The following is an 18,698-nucleotide window of genomic DNA, read 5'->3' as shown; positions in this document are numbered from 1 at the left end:
ACATACCGTACTGTATTGGTACACAATGGGGGGTGGTACCGATATTCAGTGCGCTGAACTGGCCCCTGTACCAGACATATTTTTTTGGGGGGGGGGGGGAGTACCGACGCTCAGTACGTCGGATCAGCCCCTGTACCAGATGTATCGACATAGTGACAGGGTAACACCGGTACAAGGCCTGGTACCGAGACGGCGTACCTTGTATAGAACACATGTAGATATTATTATGAAAACTAAAGCAAGTCACCTTCTCTTCTTGTAGACATGATTTTCCTTGATGCTTGTTATTTTTAATGAATTTTAGTTGCTTTATTATGTAAATGAAGCATCATAACAAAATGTAATTAATTAATAATGATTTAACCTGGTTACTTGAATGATAATGAGTTTCATATTGCTTTTCCATATGTTTTTCTTAAGCTTGTGTAATAACAAATTTGTGAGTATACTACTATTCTTTTTAGGCATTAATGTAAGCCACCGAAGAACGAACTGTATAGATATCTTTCAGTATGCTCTTTGTGGTTGCTTCTTGCTCGTTGTTCTATTATTACTACAGCTCTATGTTTGGCACAATCTCCAGGTTTCCCTCATTTAATAGTTGTATTGAAAATTACAATATCTTCAATGATTGTTCATAACAATATACTATGATTTCCAGGTACCATGCTCAGATACTCTTTTATCGTCTGTCCCATCTAAATCCTGTTCAGCATATCCGAATTTGCGAAGGGTTATTTAGGTTGGTCTAATTTTCTTATTCACTTTTTGGACTGGATGTTCAAATTCATTATCTATCTATTGATTTGAGCTTTATACACTTGAAATAAAAAAAAGATTTCGCTTGTTAAATACTTGAGTCTATGTGCTTGTTCAATAAATGTGACTGTTAATCTTTATTGCTGCATTGATTATAAAACTTGTTTCTTTGTTGATTCATGCAAGTTGGTCCATATGCTGGACGACTTTGATTTTGTTGATGTTCCTGAGGGACTTATGGAAACTTTATCATGGTAGACATTGTAAATTTGAGAACTCAAGCTATAATTGGTCATGAATTTTAGGAAGCCCATGTTGACTTGTAGTTACTATTACTCATATGTATCAATCTTATAGTTTGTGTGAAGTCAGGAATATCAGTTTTTCAGATAGGATGCATATTTATAATTATTTATTGGTAATGATATTTGGAAGAAATACCGTGTTAAATCATACCTCTTTCTTTGCTAATAGGGTCATTGAGAAGACTATGTCTGCGGCCTATGCTATTGTTTATCAAACGCATCGTCAAAGTTGCGCTGGTTCCGATGTTGTGGAATCAACAGCTGGATCTTCTATCCAGAATTCTTCTGTTGATCTCCCTCAGGAATTTTTCCAGATGCTTGCTGCTGCAGGACCATATCTTCATCGGGATGCTGTACTTCTTCAGAAGGTGTCATAAGTTCCTTTTGACAACTTTATAGTATTCTGTACATTGGAAACAATTCTGCAACATTATTAACTTGCCTCATAACATATCATGAAAAGGCTTTATTGCATTAGCCAATGATATTGATAAGCCACTTTCTGGACTGGCCATGTCTGTAGAATGCACTTTGTTTTTACAAGTTTCTAACCTGTAACATACACTTAAATGTTCACCGTATATGTTAGACCAATATTTTGAAGATGTTTGCCATTGTTGTTCTTGAAACATTTGATTGGTGTGGCTTTGCTGCCATCACTTCTCCAAGTGACATTTAAATATGCAGGTGTGCAGAGTGTTGAGAGCATACTACCTTTGTGCTGAAGAATTAGCTGGCCTACGAGCTAAACAAGCTAAGCTTAGGGTTGAAGAAGCACTTGGAAAATGCGTGCTTCCATCATTGCAATTAATACCTGCAAATCCTGCAGTTGGGCAAGTGATATGGGAAGTCCTTTCTCTGCTCCCCTATGAGGTTTGTTACATCACTTCTCTTCATTCTCTGTGCTTAAGTTTCATTTAATATGGGATTCAAGCGATGGAATAATCTCATATAGGATCGGTACCGCCTGTATGGTGAGTGGGAGAAGGATGATGAAAGAATCCCCATGATTCTGGCTGCAAGGCAGATTGCAAAGGTTCCTCTATCATTCCTTGTGTAATATTAAATATATCTCACGCGTTGCTGCTTAGACACTTGGATTCTCATATTCAGTTGGACACTAGAAGAATATTGAAAAGGCTTGCGAAGGAAAATTTGAAGCAGCTGGGTCGCATGGTGGCCAAACTTGCTCATTCTAACCCTATGACTGTGCTTCGCACAATTGTTCACCAGGTTTTGCGGTTTCCAAGTCATAATTATATTCGCAAAATTGGCTTTTTGTACTATTACTTTGTGGGACTTGAATGCATTTGATGCCTACCATTGATTTGCAGATTGAGGCATACAGGGATATGATAACACCGGTCGTAGATGCTTTCAAGTACTTGAGACAGGTGAGTTTTTCTTCTGTACTCGTTCTTTTCTAATGTCTTGTTAAGGTTAGTTTCTAATGCTTAAAGCAACTTATGCTAGTTCTCTTGGGGAGAGAGAACTTCAAACTTATTGTGTATGGATGTGCTACCTTAGAGAAATAAGAGACAATTTGCTATCAATACCTGCTCGTGATTTATGAGTTTTCTTTCTTATTTTTGCCAATCCGTGATTTATGAGTTTATTGATGCATTCAGTTCACATTTTTGCCCTCGACCTTTTGTTTTTCTGATGTATCTGGTAAGAGAAATAGACTACAGGTATAAACAATTTAGTTATGCCTGATTGCCAATTATCTATGATTCTCAAGGAGCAAAACATCTTAATGATATTCCATTTGTGTATTAGGAATACTATTTCACATTCTTGTTGGCATGTGTTGTTGAATATTATTGTCCGAGAAAAGTATGCAATTTAATTGTTATTTAGGAATACTATTTCAAAAAATGTAAGCAATTTTATAGTTGTAGTGTGCCACAACAACTACAACGATGCTAGGTTATGGGGAAAATAGTACCCTTGCGGAAGGAGCTAGTTTAGAACCCTCTTTATGCCTGTCATGGTGGTTGGTGAAAGTTGTTGAAGAATTAAAAAGTTTCCAAGGTTTCAACTGTAATGAAATGATTTCTTTAGTAGTTAGAATCAAGCTGGTGACTCTAAATGCTTTAGATTTTTTGAGCTTGACCTTTGGGTTCATTAGTGCTGGTGTTGTTTTATTCTTATTTAAATAGGACTAGCCTCTGCATATTGATTTATAAAAACTCCTGCAGAAATCTATGCTGAAAGCATGGAATTAGGGAAAAGTTTTTAAAGCTGTTACCCTTGATTTATGCTTGTGGTTGTTGGACTTTTACTATTTATATTTCTGGGCTGGGTTAGTTGGAGGTGATTTTCTTCAAGTAGATGCTATGGTGACAGTTGTTGGATAAACGGTCACTGGTCACATGGCTTCTTGGTCGGCATTTGCAGGATCTTTGGTTAACATTTTATTTAGAATTGCCTTAAACAAATATTTGCCTGGAGTTCATGAGGAAGGAGATGATTACAAATAAGGGCATGTCTCTTTTGCATTCTAGGTAGGGATTGTATTGGCTTCTTTTTTGTGCTTGTTTGTTTGAGAGCTTAGCATCTTATCCTAGGATTTACGGTGCACTTTCTGATTGTCATCACAAAAATTGAACTATATGGCTCTTTCAACAAGTGTGACTTTGGCCTTAAATTTTATTTTCTTAGATCAGTCATCTTGCTAGTTGGGGTCCTTAATTTTCTGGAGAGTCAAAAATCCATTTTAATGGTGGCTCAGTTTAGCCGTTGCTTCCTCTCTCTTGAGGATGCAAGTTCTGGGATGAATATGTGGGTGTGTTTTGGGGGTTTTGTGTTTTAGATGAGCATGCTGGGTGTTGGTTTGGAGGTGGGGGCAGTATTGCAGGATTACAAGCAACCTGCATGGCATGCATGGGATCGACTACAGTTACATTTGCAAGTGATGCGATGTGCCTTTTTGATGTTAGTTATTGCAAAACTCATGATTTTATGCTATGGAGTCAAAGGCTAACCCTAGCTGTTGTTGAAGGCTCATGAAGTTCACTGACATCTGTTCAGAAATCAAATTTTGTCCCAACTATTTTGGGTTGGTTTTGTGAGCCCTCATTCATCAAGCATTCCTACATTGGACTGCTTTTGATGTTATTTCATGCTTGTCCATATGTTTTGGAAGGGGAATAATATGGTCAAGAAAACTATAAGCCAGAGAACAAGAAGAGAGAAGAAACCTTCGAAGAGGTTGGTAAGGAAGGGGGAAAGAGTAGGCAAAACTGAAGAAATAAGGGCAGCCAACAATACAAATAGAACATGCAGAATTCTTGGTTTATGTTAGCGTGTCCATCTTATCCCTTTCCTTGCTGGGCTCAAGCTGCTCACATAAAACCTGACTAAATGTTCTTCATTGTTTACCAGATCCTTGTCCTCGATCGCTATTTTTTTTTTTACTACCTCTGTGTTCTCACCCAAACAAGTGATCAAATAGTTTGCCTTGGTTTGTCGTTTTATCGTGTGACACAGGATGGCAGGGATCTTGAAGGTCATTTTTTCATGGAATCCAAACTTCAAAGAGGATATGTGATGACCATTCATGATCTGGTGTTGTACAATATACGTATTTCTTTTATTGAACACATTGATTGCTGTACTTAGCCCAATCGATGGTTGAATTTTGAGATATAAGTTTGTGCTGTTGATGCAATGATTTTAAGGTTGAATAGAAGAAACTCTAATGTTGGTCTCATGATCTGATTCTAAAGATTTAGCTGCAAGATGGAATATGGTGAATATCAAGATCTTGGGGCAAGATAAATGAAGAACACTAGGTGAAAGTTCAATTGTAAATTTTCCAATTGAGAAGTGGCTTTTCTTCTTTGGTTTCATTTTCTTTGATTCTTATAGGAGTGTTTGGTGCCGAGCAAGAGACTACTTGTGGATGTATCAAGTTCTTCTTCTTCTTCTTTCTTTCTTTCTTTCTTTTTATTTCCAGATTTCTTAAGGCTATTTAGGTTGGTTTTAGCATTGATTAGGTTTTTCTCAGGCATGTTCCTGCTCTGCCTACTGCTCCTGATACACAATCCATCACTTGCCCGTAGGATGTCATTCCTTCTCTCAGTTTCTGTTTCCTCTCCAAGTTCCTAAGATTCTGCATGGCTAAGGTTGCAGAGTACAAGGGTTTCTTCTGTTATGGTAAGGCAGAAATCTAGCAAGCTTGGTATGATAAAGTACACTTTCAAATGGTGGTTGAACTGAATAGAGTGATTATATGTTGTAGTGCTTCAATTATACTATGATGTTTTGTTTTGCCTTTACGTACTGAGATTAATTAGTACTGTGTTACGCTTGCATCTGCAACTTGTTTTAGTAAAATTTTTGTTGGAAAGTAATTCATTCTGTTGTTATTTGTAATGTTTGGATTCTTTGGAATGTTCTTAGTATGATTTTTGCTGTTTTCTGGAAATCTTTTCTTTCTCTAAATTTTAAAAGTTTGACTTCTTGTCCATAGTATTTCTAATATGATTGTTTGTGTTACAGCTGGAATATGATGTGTTAGAATATGTTGTAATTGAACGTCTAGCACAAGGTGGACGTGAGAAGCTTAAAGATGATGGCCTGAATTTGTCAGATTGGCTTCAGTCTCTTGCATCCTTTTGGGGCCATCTGTATGTATATTTGACTTCAAAGCTTGTAATCGTTTTTGTATGTTTTATTCAGTATTTCTTCATTGAATGATGTCTTATTCACTCAAACCATCTGATACTTATGATTTTGATAGTTGAATCTTTTCTTTTCACTACTAAACTAACCATTTGGGTGCAGCTATGAACTATATATGTAGTTATCGTATGCTCTGATTTTTCTTAAACTGCTTTTAGTATATGTAAAATTGCAGCGTAATCCTAATTTTTGAATATTACTAAAATATGATTTCAGTTTGTTCATTTTTATTGGGAATCATTATGATTTCGGTGGTTGATTCTTGTGAAATAAACATGAAAAATACCTTTGGGATTCTTGTAGGTACTTGATGGTCATTGCTTTTTGCAGGTGTAAGAAATACCCTTCAATGGAGTTGAGAGGCCTTTTTCAGTATCTTGTTAATCAATTGAAGAAGGGCTCAGGAATTGAGCTTGTTCTGTTGCAGGTATATTCTTAAGGTTTCAGTATTTCGGTGTCTTTTGCAAATTATGTATTGGAACATTACGAAGTCTAAGTAGTTGAGTGATGCAGGAGCTTATTCAGCAGATGGCAAATGTTCAGTACACTGAGAACATGACCGAGGAGCAACTTGATGCTATGGCAGGAGGTGAAACATTGAGATATCAAGCTACTCTCTTTGGAATGACTAGAAACAATAAGGTATAATCAGGGGAAGCCTCTTTGGTTGTTTTTTTTTTAATCTTGTTGGTAATGATAGTCAAATGATGATTATTACCTTTAAGATCCAAAATCACAATGTGAAATATAACTTTTTCCTATGTAACTTTTCAGCAATTGTTCTCCTCTCTGAATTGTGATAATTGGGATCTGGTGTCTATCTCTGATAAGCACACGTGTCTGGCGTCCTTGTTTTTTGTATTTGTTTTGACATGCTTAATCTGCAATAAATATTTTTTTCCTACACTAAATATGTAGTGATTGTTTCTTTAAATGACAAGTTTGAATTTGTTGAATTATAATTGTCTCATGCGCAGAGTTTCAACTAGAACTGAATGTATGTTGCAATTACTTTTCATGGCATCACATAAGGAGGTTTTGTCACAATCTCATATCTGGGGCATGAAGTTGTCCTGAGGGTTGGCCTCTTTGCCCTTGTTGAAATTTGATATGATCCTACTATCAAAGTGATATTGGTAGTGCGACTGGTCTGCCCCATATTAATTTATTTCAGCTGATGATTTTTGTCAGGAAACTCGAATATAATCATGGTTAGTGATTGAGTCGCAGTAATTGTGATATTTGGAAGCTTGATTATAATTTATGCATGCTTTTTTAGCGCCATGACTCATTTTCTATATTTTAATTTGAAGAAATTAATGATTTTTGTTCTACTTCGTAATTGCTGAACGGTGATGGCATTAATACGGACATGTTATCTCCATTTGAATTTACTTAGTGATGGATGGAGTAAGCTATTGTCTACTTATTTGCACAATATAAATCTTGTAAGTATGACTTATTCGTTTACGTTTGCAGGCATTGACTAAATCTACCAACAGACTTAGGGACTCCTTACTTCCGAAGGAAGAGCCTAAGCTTGCTATTCCTCTTTTGTTACTTATAGCTCAACATCGCTCCATGTAAGATGTCAAAAAGCAGTGCTTGTCAACAAATTTTGGATATAATTGCTCTTTTCCTCTCAAATAGGGTCTTGCAATCTCTCTCTTACTCTCTCTCCACCCCCTTCTTTTCCCTCTCCCCCCATCATGTGTGTGTGTGTTTTGATTTTGCTTTTCGGGTTAGGAGGGTGTTGCCGTTAGTGCATTAGTTGATGGAATGAGTTAAATGTAATTATGTGATGCTGTCAGGGTCATCATAAATGCTGATGCACCATACATCAAAATGGTTAGCGAGCAGTTTGACAGGTGCCATGGCACACTTCTTCAATATGTTGAGTTTCTCTTGAGTGCCGTAACTCCATCTATGACCTACGCTCAGCTGTGTCCTCCTCTAGATGATCTTGTTCACAAGTACCATCTTGATGCAGAGGTAATATGTTAAGCACATCAAAACTGCTTTCACTTGTTCACTTCCTTCCGAGCAATTTAATTTCTAAAGAATTGCATATTTAAATATTTAATGGTTTGTGAGAACTATTTTTATCAGCAAATTTGACTAACGTAAACTTTTGACATAACTGGCTTGTGTTTTCCAAATTGTGAAGCAAACTCAACTGTATGTTACAGATACAGATGGAATAGTTTTGTCCTCTTCATAATATCATGCCTCTGCTTTTTGCACCTAAACTTTGATTAGATCTAACTGTAATGCAGGTAGCATTTCTGGTATATCGCCCTGTGATGAGGCTCTTCAAAAGCATAAGTGGGGCTGAAATATGCTGGCCTCTTGACATAACTGAAGAGCCCCATGCTCCAAGTACAAATAATGAAGCAGAGCCCTCAAATTTATCTAGTGATGTTGTTTTGGATCTTGGTTCACCCTGGAAGCCTGTCAAGTAAGCTTTAGTATGTTGCAAATTTAATATCTTTATTTTCTTACTTTGTTTTCCATTAAATTGTATACCACATGTATTGCATCTTTTCCTGTTACAGAGAAAAGCCACATGAATGTCAATTTCTTCTCTTCACGATTGTTCTTCTCTGTTTCTCTTGTTATCTGTGACTGGCTACGGTCTGCTTGACATTTGCTCCTATTTGTTTAAAATAATCAGATTGCTATGTCTTTTCATCTGTATTTCTTCTTATACAGTTGGTCAGACCTCCTTGACACAGTCCGGTCAATGCTGCCTCTGAAAGCTTGGAATAGCCTGTCTCCTGATCTGTATGCTACATTTTGGGGGCTTACCCTCTATGATCTTTATGTTCCTCGACAACGTTATGAATCAGAGATTATGAAGCAGCATGCTGCTATTAAAGCCTTAGAAGAACTTTCTGACACTTCCAATATAGCTATCACAAAGCGGAAAAAAGACAAGGAAAGGATCCAAGAGTTACTTGACAGATTGACTTGTGAATTTCAAAAGCACGAACAACATGTTGCATCTGTGCATCAAAGGCTTAGTCGTGAGAAGGACAAGTGGCTGAGTTCCTGCCCGGATACCCTAAAGATAAACATGGAGTTTCTTCAACGGTGTATCTTCCCACGCTGCATCTTCAGCATGCCAGATGCTGTGTATTGTGCTATGTTTGTGCATATGCTACATTCACTTGGCACACCATTTTTTAACACGGTCAACCATATCGATGTTCTTATATGTAAAACCCTACAGCCGATGATCTGTTGCTGCACCGAATTTGAAGCTGGCAGACTTGGAAGGTTTTTATATGAGACACTAAAGATGGCTTACCATTGGAAGGTATTATAAGAGAGAGTGATTTTGCCCATCATTTACATTTATCTGCTGTTTGCTTGCAGATAATGATAGAAATATACTTAAGCAGATATTTATATGAGCAGTTATTTGTTTTAGAGGTTCTGAGGTTCTTCAAAATGTTACCTTTTACAGAGTGATGAGTCCATATATGAACGCGAATGTGGAAACATGCCAGGGTTTGCTGTCTATTACAGATTCCCGAACAGTCAGCGTGTAACTTATAGCCAATTTATTAGAGTATGCTCTTTTGCCATGATGACTGTTTTATGTTTTCTTTGGAGAACACTGCTTATCTAGTTTTCCGTCAGTATATTGTCATTGACAATTTCAACTTTTATCTCTCTTTTTTGGTAGCTAGAATCACTACTACTTACAGATCTTTTCTTATTTTTTGGTTGAAGAGCTACTTTTTTTTCTCTAAATTCTAGTTTTCAATATATGATGACTTGAGTAGGAAATACATGTAGGATCATGTTCAATAATCCATTAATCTGGATGTGAAGTTTGAGAGTAAGGGATGCACTAATTCTAGCCAAGTGTAACAGACTGCAAAGACACGATAGGTTTTTCTTAGTTTGCTTGTCAATGCAATGTATTTTATTTATGATGATGAAATTAGGTGTTAATTTTACAGTTTTTCTACAAGTTCCCTTTTACTTGTAACTTAGCTTCATGATTGTTTTGAACCATTAATTGTCATATTTAATTTGAATGCCCTTTCCTTCTCCTGGTGAACAACAAATACTACTGACTGCATGAGATGCTTCTTGTGCATGATCTCCACGTAAGAGAGCATCTTCGAATCTAATTGATAAAGCAGCCAGTTTATGTTAGCCTTATTTTGGATGATGGTTGATCAAACTTTAGTAGAGAGGGTTTCAAAAGCATCCACCTTGTAAGCTTATGCCTAATTTCCCTCTACTGTTGTGATCATCCTATTCATAGATCCATCTAGTTGATGTTTGGTCCTGCCAACTAGAGATCCTCAGAGGCTGACGGAGGAGGAGGCCATCTCAGTGTTGATTTGATCTCCTTCTCTGACCTATGCCTGGAAGCACTGATGTCATCATCTTACCTTGGGATATCATCTTGCACCCAGCGCTCACTTCCCGTGCATCCGAAGATTCTTACTCCCTAGTGTCATTGTGATTGAGGATTTCAGCTGCCGATATGTGACAGAACTTCCTATATGGACTTGAAATTAGACATTGTATATGAAGCCTGAGTAAATTTAGTGTAGTTTAACAGTTCATGACATAAAACAAGTTACAATATAGGATGTTATGTACCATGTTGTGAAACGAACCTAAACATCTGTAGGTGTGTTTAATATGCATCTTGCTCTTTTTTCCCCAAAAGGCGATATAGTCTTTTGTTTTCAAAATGTTAGTTGCATTTAGCCTAAACTTTTTCTGTCAAAAATCTGAACACTGGTTTTAGCATGCCTGTTATCGTAAATTATGTATCAGCTGAATTTTGGCTGACATTTTAATTTTCGTGGACCCTCATATGTTTTCTAAAGGTACACTGGAAATGGAGCGGAAGAATAACTAGATTGCTTGTACAGTGCTTGGAATCTACCGAGTACATGGAAATACGAAATGCTCTTATTGTGTTGACAAAGATATCTAGTGTTTTCCCTGTTACTCGAAAGAGTGGTATTAATCTTGAAAAGCGGGTAAAGGAAATCTACTTTGTTTCAAACTCATTGATGCTGTCATCCTTTGTAGGTTATATTCTATTGTTTTCTTTTTCTTTTTGTAGGTAGCTAAAATTAAAGGGGATGAGAGAGAAGATTTGAAAGTTTTGGCTACTGGTGTAGCTGCCGCTTTGGCTGCTCGCAAGGTTAGTTTCATGCTGAAGAAATCAATTTAACATGTCATGACATGTATAATATTTTATCTAAGTTTTTAAATATCGGTATCGAACCCTATAATATTTTTTCTATTGAGATGTTACAGTATTGATACCATGGTATGCGGTACCGTACCATACCGGACGGTACCGGACGTAATATACCGTACCGGTCCGGTATAGGTACTAGTGGCGTATCGACACTCAGTACGCCAGGCATACTGCGTACCATACCGTACCGACATTATGATAGTGTGGCACCAGTATGGGGTCCGGTATTGGTACGACGAACTTTAATTGATACTAACGGCACACTCGGAAACCAATAACTTCAGAAAAATGAAAATTGTCAGTATGCATTGGTGTGGTACCATTGATACACAATGGTATGGGCTGGTATAGCTGGTACATTACCGATATATAAGGTTTGGGCATCCTGGAACCCATATCAGTGCCGATTTCGTATCGAAATGGTACTATACTGCTTGTGCCATCCCATTCCAGCAGTTTTTTGAATCCGTGGTTTTATCTGTAGCCTTGATTGCTGCAAGGTTTTAACAATTTTTTTTTATCATACAATGTTCTCTACCTAAAACATGCAGAGCTCATGGGTTTCTGAGGAAGAATTTGGTATGGGTCATATTGATCTAAAGCATGCAGCATCACCGGCAAAATCACTTGCTGGTAACCTGGGCAATGCGTCAAATGGTTCTGCCCTTGGTATATCTCAGAATGAGATGTCTGGGACAAGGAATGCCACTACAGGGAATCAGGTAGCGGATCTGTTGAATATAGTTAGAGACCAGATGACACGTGCAAAATCTACAGATGGCAGGTCCGATCGATCAGAAGGTGGAATGCTTTTGAAATCTGATTCAGCACAACAAAAATCAAGGAGTAGCTCTTCCACGAATGGGCCTGATAGTCAAACACACACTTCTTCTTTGCCACCTAAACCTTCTGGGATCATGAAAAATCCAGATGAACTTCCAAAAGTTTCAGCAGAGGAAACAGTTACAAAAGTTGCTTCAAAGGGCGCTGTGGAATCTGAGGTATCTAAGTATTATGTTCAAACTGAAGATAAAAATTTTCTGTGTTTTGACTACATAGGTACCTTGTTGACTAAAGAATTGTCAAGTTGCACGTATCTGCTTCTAATTGTCTCCTGAAATAGTGAGCTTTATGCTGGGATCTTGTTTGTTTTTTTAATATAATTTTAGGGATTTTCTAAAGGCATATTTTCATAAGCTTGCTTTAGAGAGAATCAAGTTGGATACCTTCACTTCGATTATAAGGAAATATTTTTAACTTATCCCCTTTTTTATCTCCTCTCTAGTCAGGGTTTGTTGACTGAAGGCATGGTTTTTAAGTGTGTTTTATGTTTTTGCCGTGGTTTAGGGGTTCTTAATGCTTATCCTGCATCAACACTTTTGGTGGTGCTTGGTGGGTAAATATGAAGTGGCAAAACACAATTTTGAGCCTCAGGGAAAAAAAATTAATTATCATATTTATAGAGGGTACGATCGGAGCAGGGATCTGAAGGTCTTACCATGTTTCTAGGATCAATGTGCTGTCGAGATGCATGAAGCATTCTTTTTTCCATTGATGCCTTGCATTCTTTTAAAGGTGGCCCTAAAGGTGCTAGCGTGTTCTTTAAGGTGCTCCACTCATTTTTCCTGTTGTGTTTCAATTCTATGTAGTAAGAGAGGATTAATGTGATTCACATGGCTTAGTGGCTTTTCCCATGTTAAATGTCCTATTTTGCCCCGGCCATTGTTAGTGCCTTGTTGAATTAAAAAAAAGGGGATCCTGGTGCGCCAGGCTTCTGCCGTTATGAGGTCTGGGGAGGGTCAGTTGTACACATCTTTATCCCTGTGTGTGGAGAGGTTGTTTCCATGTTTCAAATTCATGACACCTCTGTCACATTGTAGTGGTCTTCACGATGTACCAAGGCCTGCCCTCTTGCTCCCGTGTTATTTAGAATACTTTTATCAATTTGTGTCTTTCAAAATAGTCAAGAGTTCCATGTTGCACCATGTTCCAGGAGTTAGACTTTCCCCTCTTCTTTCTATAGGGATGATAAGAAGGTTTACGTTTGGATCTTTTATGGTGAATACTGAATTGGGTTTCCTATTCTGTCTATAGTAACACTTCATCTTTTAAATGGTCATGTGCTTCTAGGAGATGGAATTTTTATTTCAACACATAAGCAATATTCTTTTATTTTCTTTGATTGTTCATCATTGACAGGATATATTTATTACATGGTTGTGGTTCCTTAATCCTTTGAACATAGAGATTGTTGGTCAATTTTTTAACAAATAGTTCCTTTTCCTAGGAGGTTCCTGGATGTTGTTTCAACTTTTCAAGATGGAAGTTTATTTTAGTATTGCTGGTTCCTTTTACTATTAAGTTGTTTCTTATTATTTGGGATGTCTTGAAAATAACACCCATTGTTTGTAGGCAAGTGGATGACAAGCTTGTCGATTCTTTAGAAGGCTAAATAATTGTTAATCAGTTAGTTTTCAGAAGATGGTGAAACCTTTTGATTTGCTGTTGCATAAGTCATGGTGCTAACTGCTAAGTCTGATATTCTGCAATGTGGTTTCTTTTTAAGGATTCTCCCTGATGCAATGGATGGACTGGTTTCATAAGGAGGGGCCATTTCTGTTGGTTGCTGCATTGGGTTTGTCTGTTTTGGGGATGATCATTGGATAGCCTAGGCAACCTAGGAGCTGGCTTTGTGCCCATGCTACTCCCTGTGTGCCCTGTGATTGGTCAGGCAATTGAAATAAGAAATTCAATTATCCGTTTCTAATTCTGTAATTTGTTTTAGGTCTAGCATTTCCACACGCATCAATGTCAAGTGACAACGAGTGTAGAGATAATCTGTAACAATTAAACACACTTTCAACCTTTAAGGTATGATTCAATTTGTGAAATATATGCTAGCATGAAACATAATAGAGATAATAAAACATAAAGTTGTTTTATCTGGGATGGTAGTGTTTGCGGAGCTTCTTTGGTCATTTAACTTACTAGAGCCTAGAGCAGTGCATCAAGGATTCGGTTGAAAAGACTTTATAGGGTCATTTGATTTTTTTTAGTAGTTTTTCTCTTAATATGGTGAAGATTTTTAGAGAAAATCCACTTTATTTTCATTTTCGAAAAAAATGGGTCACTTGTCCCACTCCCCCCATTTATTTTGCAAAATGTCCTGTTTGAACTTTACTGGACCGTTCCTACCCTCAAATGAATGCAGACATTTAGCTTATAAATACATACATATTGATGGTGAATGCACTCGTAATACTTATTGATGAATATGCAGAAATAACACTCATCAGGGGTGCAGTATAATGGTCCTGCAAAGTCTCACATGAACCGTCTGCAGAAAGTATAGGTGACCTTTTTGTGCAGATGTGCAAATAAAGTAGCTTTTTCTTTTAAACTTACCTTTTAACATATCTCATTTCACTGTAGCATCATTCTGTCATAGATATGCAAGCATTTTCCCGCTGTTTGGACCCTAAAGAAACCGCTTTCCGTTTCCTGTATATTTTGAACGTGTACATGATCATGCATGTGTGCATGGATATATGTACTTACATCTCGGTGTATAAATGACTGCCTGGTGAAAATGTAATATAGATCATGCATGACACCACCCCCCCCCCCCCCCCCCCCCCCCCCCACCACCAATTGTCCAGGTGCCCAGGCAGTTGACCATAGAAAAAATAGTTAAAAGGAGATCGACAAATCCAAATATTAACTTTTTCTCAAGATTTTTCTGATTTATGTCTGTACTGATGGTTAATTACATAGATTCTTGAATTGCCATTTTGACTTCAAGAATTATTTTAATTTGGCTAGTTTAACTGTGCTTGAATTTCTAGATATGCATTAAATGGTAATTGAAGAAAGATATATTTTGTTGAGCTATTTTGCAGAAAGTGTGAAGTGACTGAAACCTGATCATCTACCTTTATTCTATTAGAGTTTTACATGTTGTCTGTTGCAGCATGCGTAACATCAGGCTCTAGTCTCACTTCACCATGATTTTTGCTCTTGACAGACCAGACCCCAGCAAAAACGTTCAGCACAGAATTCTCTTGGTAGGCTACCAAAACAGGAGTTGGTCAAAGAAGATACTAAATCTGGAAAATCAATCAGCAGAACTGCCTATCAGCAATCTTCTGCAACAGCTGACAGGGATCTTTCAGCTCATCAATCAGAAAGTAGGCAAGGTGGTACTGCTACTAATTCTTCGTCCACTTCCAATGGTAACTTAAGTTCAACATCAGGAAAAGTAGCAAGTTCCTCCTCAAAAATGAATGATGTGCATGTTAGTCTATCCAAGATGGAAAGTGGACCTATCAAACCCTTGGATGACAATGTAGAAGCACCTGATGCTTTCCCTAAACAGCAAAAGAGATCTGTTCCAGCTGAAGAACAAGATAGATTGAACAAACGAAGGAAAGGAGACACTGATGGAAAGGATGGTGAGGCTATGGAAGTGCGATTATCTGATAAGGAAAAAACTTTTGACCCCAGATCAATGGAAAAATCTCACTTTCCAGATCATGAGAGGCCTACAATTGAAGAACAAAGCCCAATTAGGCCTGTGGATAAGCATTCTGATAAATCTAAAGACAAAACTATTGAAAGATATGACAAAGACCGCAGGGAAAAATTGGATCGGCCTGATAAGAGCCGTGGTGGGGACATTCTTGAGAAATCAAGAGATAGGTCAATTGAAAGACATGGAAGAGAACGTTCTGTCGAAAGAGTGCAGGAGAGAGCAGTAGATAGGAATATAGATAGGTCTGTTGATAAATCTAGAGATGACAGAAGCAAAGATGACAGGAATAAACTACGACACAATGAGGCTCCCATGGATAAGGTGCATTCCGATGAGCGTTTTCATGGACAAGGTTTGCCGCCGCCACCTCCGCTACCTCCAAGTTTCGTTCCCCAATCTGTTGGTGGTAGTCGAAGAGATGAAGAGCCTGAAAGAAGGGTCAGTAACACTAGACACACACAGCGGCTGTCGCCTAGGCATGATGAAAAAGAACGTATGCGCTCAGAGGAGAATGTTTTAGCATCACATGATGATGCAAAACGTAGGAGAGATGATGAGTTTCGAGAAAAAAAGTGGGAGGAACGAGGAGATGCGCCAAATAAGGTACATCTGTAACTTCATCCTTTTGAAGTTGTTTTTATATCATTGTTCTTTATTCATTTATACGCAAGCAATTGCATGTATGAGAGGTCAGTGTATGTGGCTTTCTGGAATTCTGATAGCAGAATGTCTTTAATATTATGTCTCATATCTGTTGACATAATGTGCAAACCTGTGTCAGTCTAGGACTTTAATATGAGTTTTTACTGGGAACATCAACGTGCACCCAGTGGCAATTATAATTAGTCCTATTATAATTGAGTATTGGTCCTTTTTTTTTTAATTTATTTTTTATAGTCAATTGTGCTCTACCAGTCTACCAATGTGACCAATAGTTATCATTGGTCTCCTGATTTTCTAAATTTATGCCCATAAGAGTTGTGGAATTTTTTGAAACCTTGAAAAACTTATCTTTATTTTTCAATAAAATGTCTTGTGGTCCTTGAAAAAACCAATATATATATGTTCAGTTCATCAGTTGGCAAAAGTTTACTATATTATTGATTTATTGCTTTTTGGATGATATAGACAGGGCTCACCTTCATGGATACATGTTATATCTCTTTGCCAGTTGAGTAATATGCACTGTAATGTGAATTCACTAACTACATATCCGACAAGAGAAAAGGAAGTTCAGTAAAAATAGTTTTATGAACTAATTTTAAATAATATTTAATATACTTTAGATAAAATTTACATATGTTGGATAGTATGTCTTCTTACATTCTAGAAGTACAAGTTTGCGTGTGTGATGTGGTTCATTTTTGGCCCTAGGAAGGCTGCGGAATGCCTTCTTTAGTTGTAGGAGGGTGGCCTGATATACATTAATGTGCAAGGAATGTGGTACTTACTAATATGCTCTTTTTGTAAGAGTAAGGTTTAGAGTGATATGTGGACGCTTATCCTTAGTTTTTCTGAGATCTTCAAGTGAGGATATCAGGTCTTTTTGGTGTTGGAGAATGATGTGGGTTGTGTAAATTGAGTGTAGTACAAAGGAGTATTTTTCTTTTCTATATGATAGATTTAGAGATGCTGGAAGATCATTTCTAGCAAGAAAATGGATAATTCAATTGTCTTAAAACAAATTTATAAGCAGATATAGGCAATGGTGAGTTTTCATGGTAACAAAGTTATAACTATTTTTTATTTGTGTTCAGTTTTTCGCTCTTACGATGTTGAAAGCTCAATTTTTTGAAGGATTTGATAATTTTCAGAATTAGGTCCAAACATAGTTACTTATTGGGAGGGATGCAGAAGCAGATTCAGATGCAGGAGTGGTGAAGTGATGCTTTTGAATAATTTTGAATTTAGTGTCTAAGAAGTAAATGCGGGTGTGAGATTTTGGAGATATTCTAAAGCGAGTGTGGCTAAAAGATTCCAGATATTGTTTGCTAAAGTTTTAATATGGAGGTAAATGTCTTAAAACACATTGTTTTTTGAAGTACAAGAGGATTAGATTGATTAGTTTGTCTCTGAGATGCAAAAGAATGTGAAGTTTCTCGTATCTATTTAAATAAAGGTTACACAATTCATTAAATCTTTTTCTAAACATAAAATGTTGTCAAAATTATGAGATCCAATTCTAGTTATAAGGGTAATGCATATTCTATAGATAAATAAGGATCTAAGAATGAAATATAGATAATTTTTTGATACCTGTGTGCAACTCTAATTATATTAGGGAGAGCCGGGTCCAATTTAACCTTGAATGTGTTGTATCTTGATTGAACTATATTTACTTTGATGAACACAAGTGAGAGTTCATGCAAAATTTATGCTGTTTAGTATTTTATTGAAATTGATTTATTAAAGTGAATTGAAGACAGACTTTTAAAACATGGTGAAAATATTAGGGCCCGTTTGGTTATTGCTTTTGTTTTCTGTCTTGGCTTTCAAAAATCCAAGAAGAAAGTTGAACTCGACTAAACAAATATGAATGATGAAACCCTTTTTTTATAAAATTGTTGGTAAAAACTTTTGACAGCAAATATTTATTGCTTTCAAAAAAAGTATAGATAAGGAATGACAAAAGTTCTATGCAAATGCTGCCTCCAACATCAATCTCCATGAAGTATATTGCTTATTTGTAGGAAAACAAAAGCATAAAAACAGCAACAATACCAAACAGAGCCTAAATCTCCCCACTTTTCTAGTGGGTTGATAGATAATTTCTTTAGTAGTGTAATTGGGAATATTTATTGCTGATAGGATAATATATTGAAAGATAATATTCTCTTTTAAACTTGCGACAGCACTGACCCCACAGATTTTCAGGAGTCTGGCATTATGAGTATTGTAATTTCTCTCCATGTTGCGATGTTTAGATTATGTAGGTGTAGATGATCATTCTTATACTAGAAAACCATGAAGGATGTAGTGCTTTATTAGACGTGCATTGTTTGAATGTGATTATGTTGACGTTATGCTTATGATGTGATGGATTTTTATGTTTTTCTCTACATCTTTCTGGATGCAGCTTCATGAAGTATTATGTTGTTCAAGGAGTTGGAATTAGGTTCAGTTTGGGTGCCAAGCACATGAAATAAAAGAAAAGTAAATCGCCGGAAAAATA

The 18,698-nt window shown here is 36.8% G+C and overlaps 1 protein-coding gene across 7 annotated transcripts in view; it reads left to right on the top strand.

The window, feature by feature from the left end:
• The window catches only part of LOC103705821 (THO complex subunit 2-like), a 43,714-nt gene that overhangs the window by 21,799 nt on the left and 3,217 nt on the right, over window positions 1-18,698 (top strand). For 5 of the 7 annotated variants that reach the window (XR_003385421.3, XM_008789690.5, XM_088711394.2 and 2 more), the window contains 18 exons: window positions 662-742; window positions 1,234-1,432; window positions 1,752-1,937; window positions 2,020-2,100; window positions 2,178-2,297; window positions 2,399-2,458; window positions 5,571-5,698; window positions 6,084-6,180; window positions 6,267-6,395; window positions 7,233-7,336; window positions 7,565-7,745; window positions 8,030-8,211; window positions 8,466-9,072; window positions 9,223-9,327; window positions 10,613-10,768; window positions 10,855-10,935; window positions 11,547-11,996; window positions 15,020-16,129. Coding sequence is in view for 5 of the 7 variants with exons in the window: in XM_008789690.5 (XP_008787912.3) it covers window positions 662-742; window positions 1,234-1,432; window positions 1,752-1,937; window positions 2,020-2,100; window positions 2,178-2,297; window positions 2,399-2,458; window positions 5,571-5,698; window positions 6,084-6,180; window positions 6,267-6,395; window positions 7,233-7,336; window positions 7,565-7,745; window positions 8,030-8,211; window positions 8,466-9,072; window positions 9,223-9,327; window positions 10,613-10,768; window positions 10,855-10,935; window positions 11,547-11,996; window positions 15,020-16,129 (4,057 nt within the window). In the remaining 2 variants the exon portion in view is untranslated. The remainder of the gene's footprint in view (window positions 1-661; window positions 743-1,233; window positions 1,433-1,751; window positions 1,938-2,019; window positions 2,101-2,177; window positions 2,298-2,398; window positions 2,459-5,570; window positions 5,699-6,083; window positions 6,181-6,266; window positions 6,396-7,232; window positions 7,337-7,564; window positions 7,746-8,029; window positions 8,212-8,465; window positions 9,073-9,222; window positions 9,328-10,612; window positions 10,769-10,854; window positions 10,936-11,546; window positions 11,997-15,019; window positions 16,130-18,698) is intronic. The other 2 variants (XR_015973493.1, XM_088711392.1) reach the window with 1 other exon arrangement.

The sequence above is a fragment of the Phoenix dactylifera genome, chromosome 15 (assembly GCF_051530095.1).
Source record: "Phoenix dactylifera cultivar Ajwa chromosome 15, Ajwa_hap1_PhDact_Kaust_v1.1, whole genome shotgun sequence".
Taxonomy (NCBI): Eukaryota; Viridiplantae; Streptophyta; class Magnoliopsida; order Arecales; family Arecaceae; genus Phoenix; species Phoenix dactylifera.
Note: the sequence above shows the minus strand (reverse complement) of the source record. Positions and strands in the feature narration are given on the sequence as shown.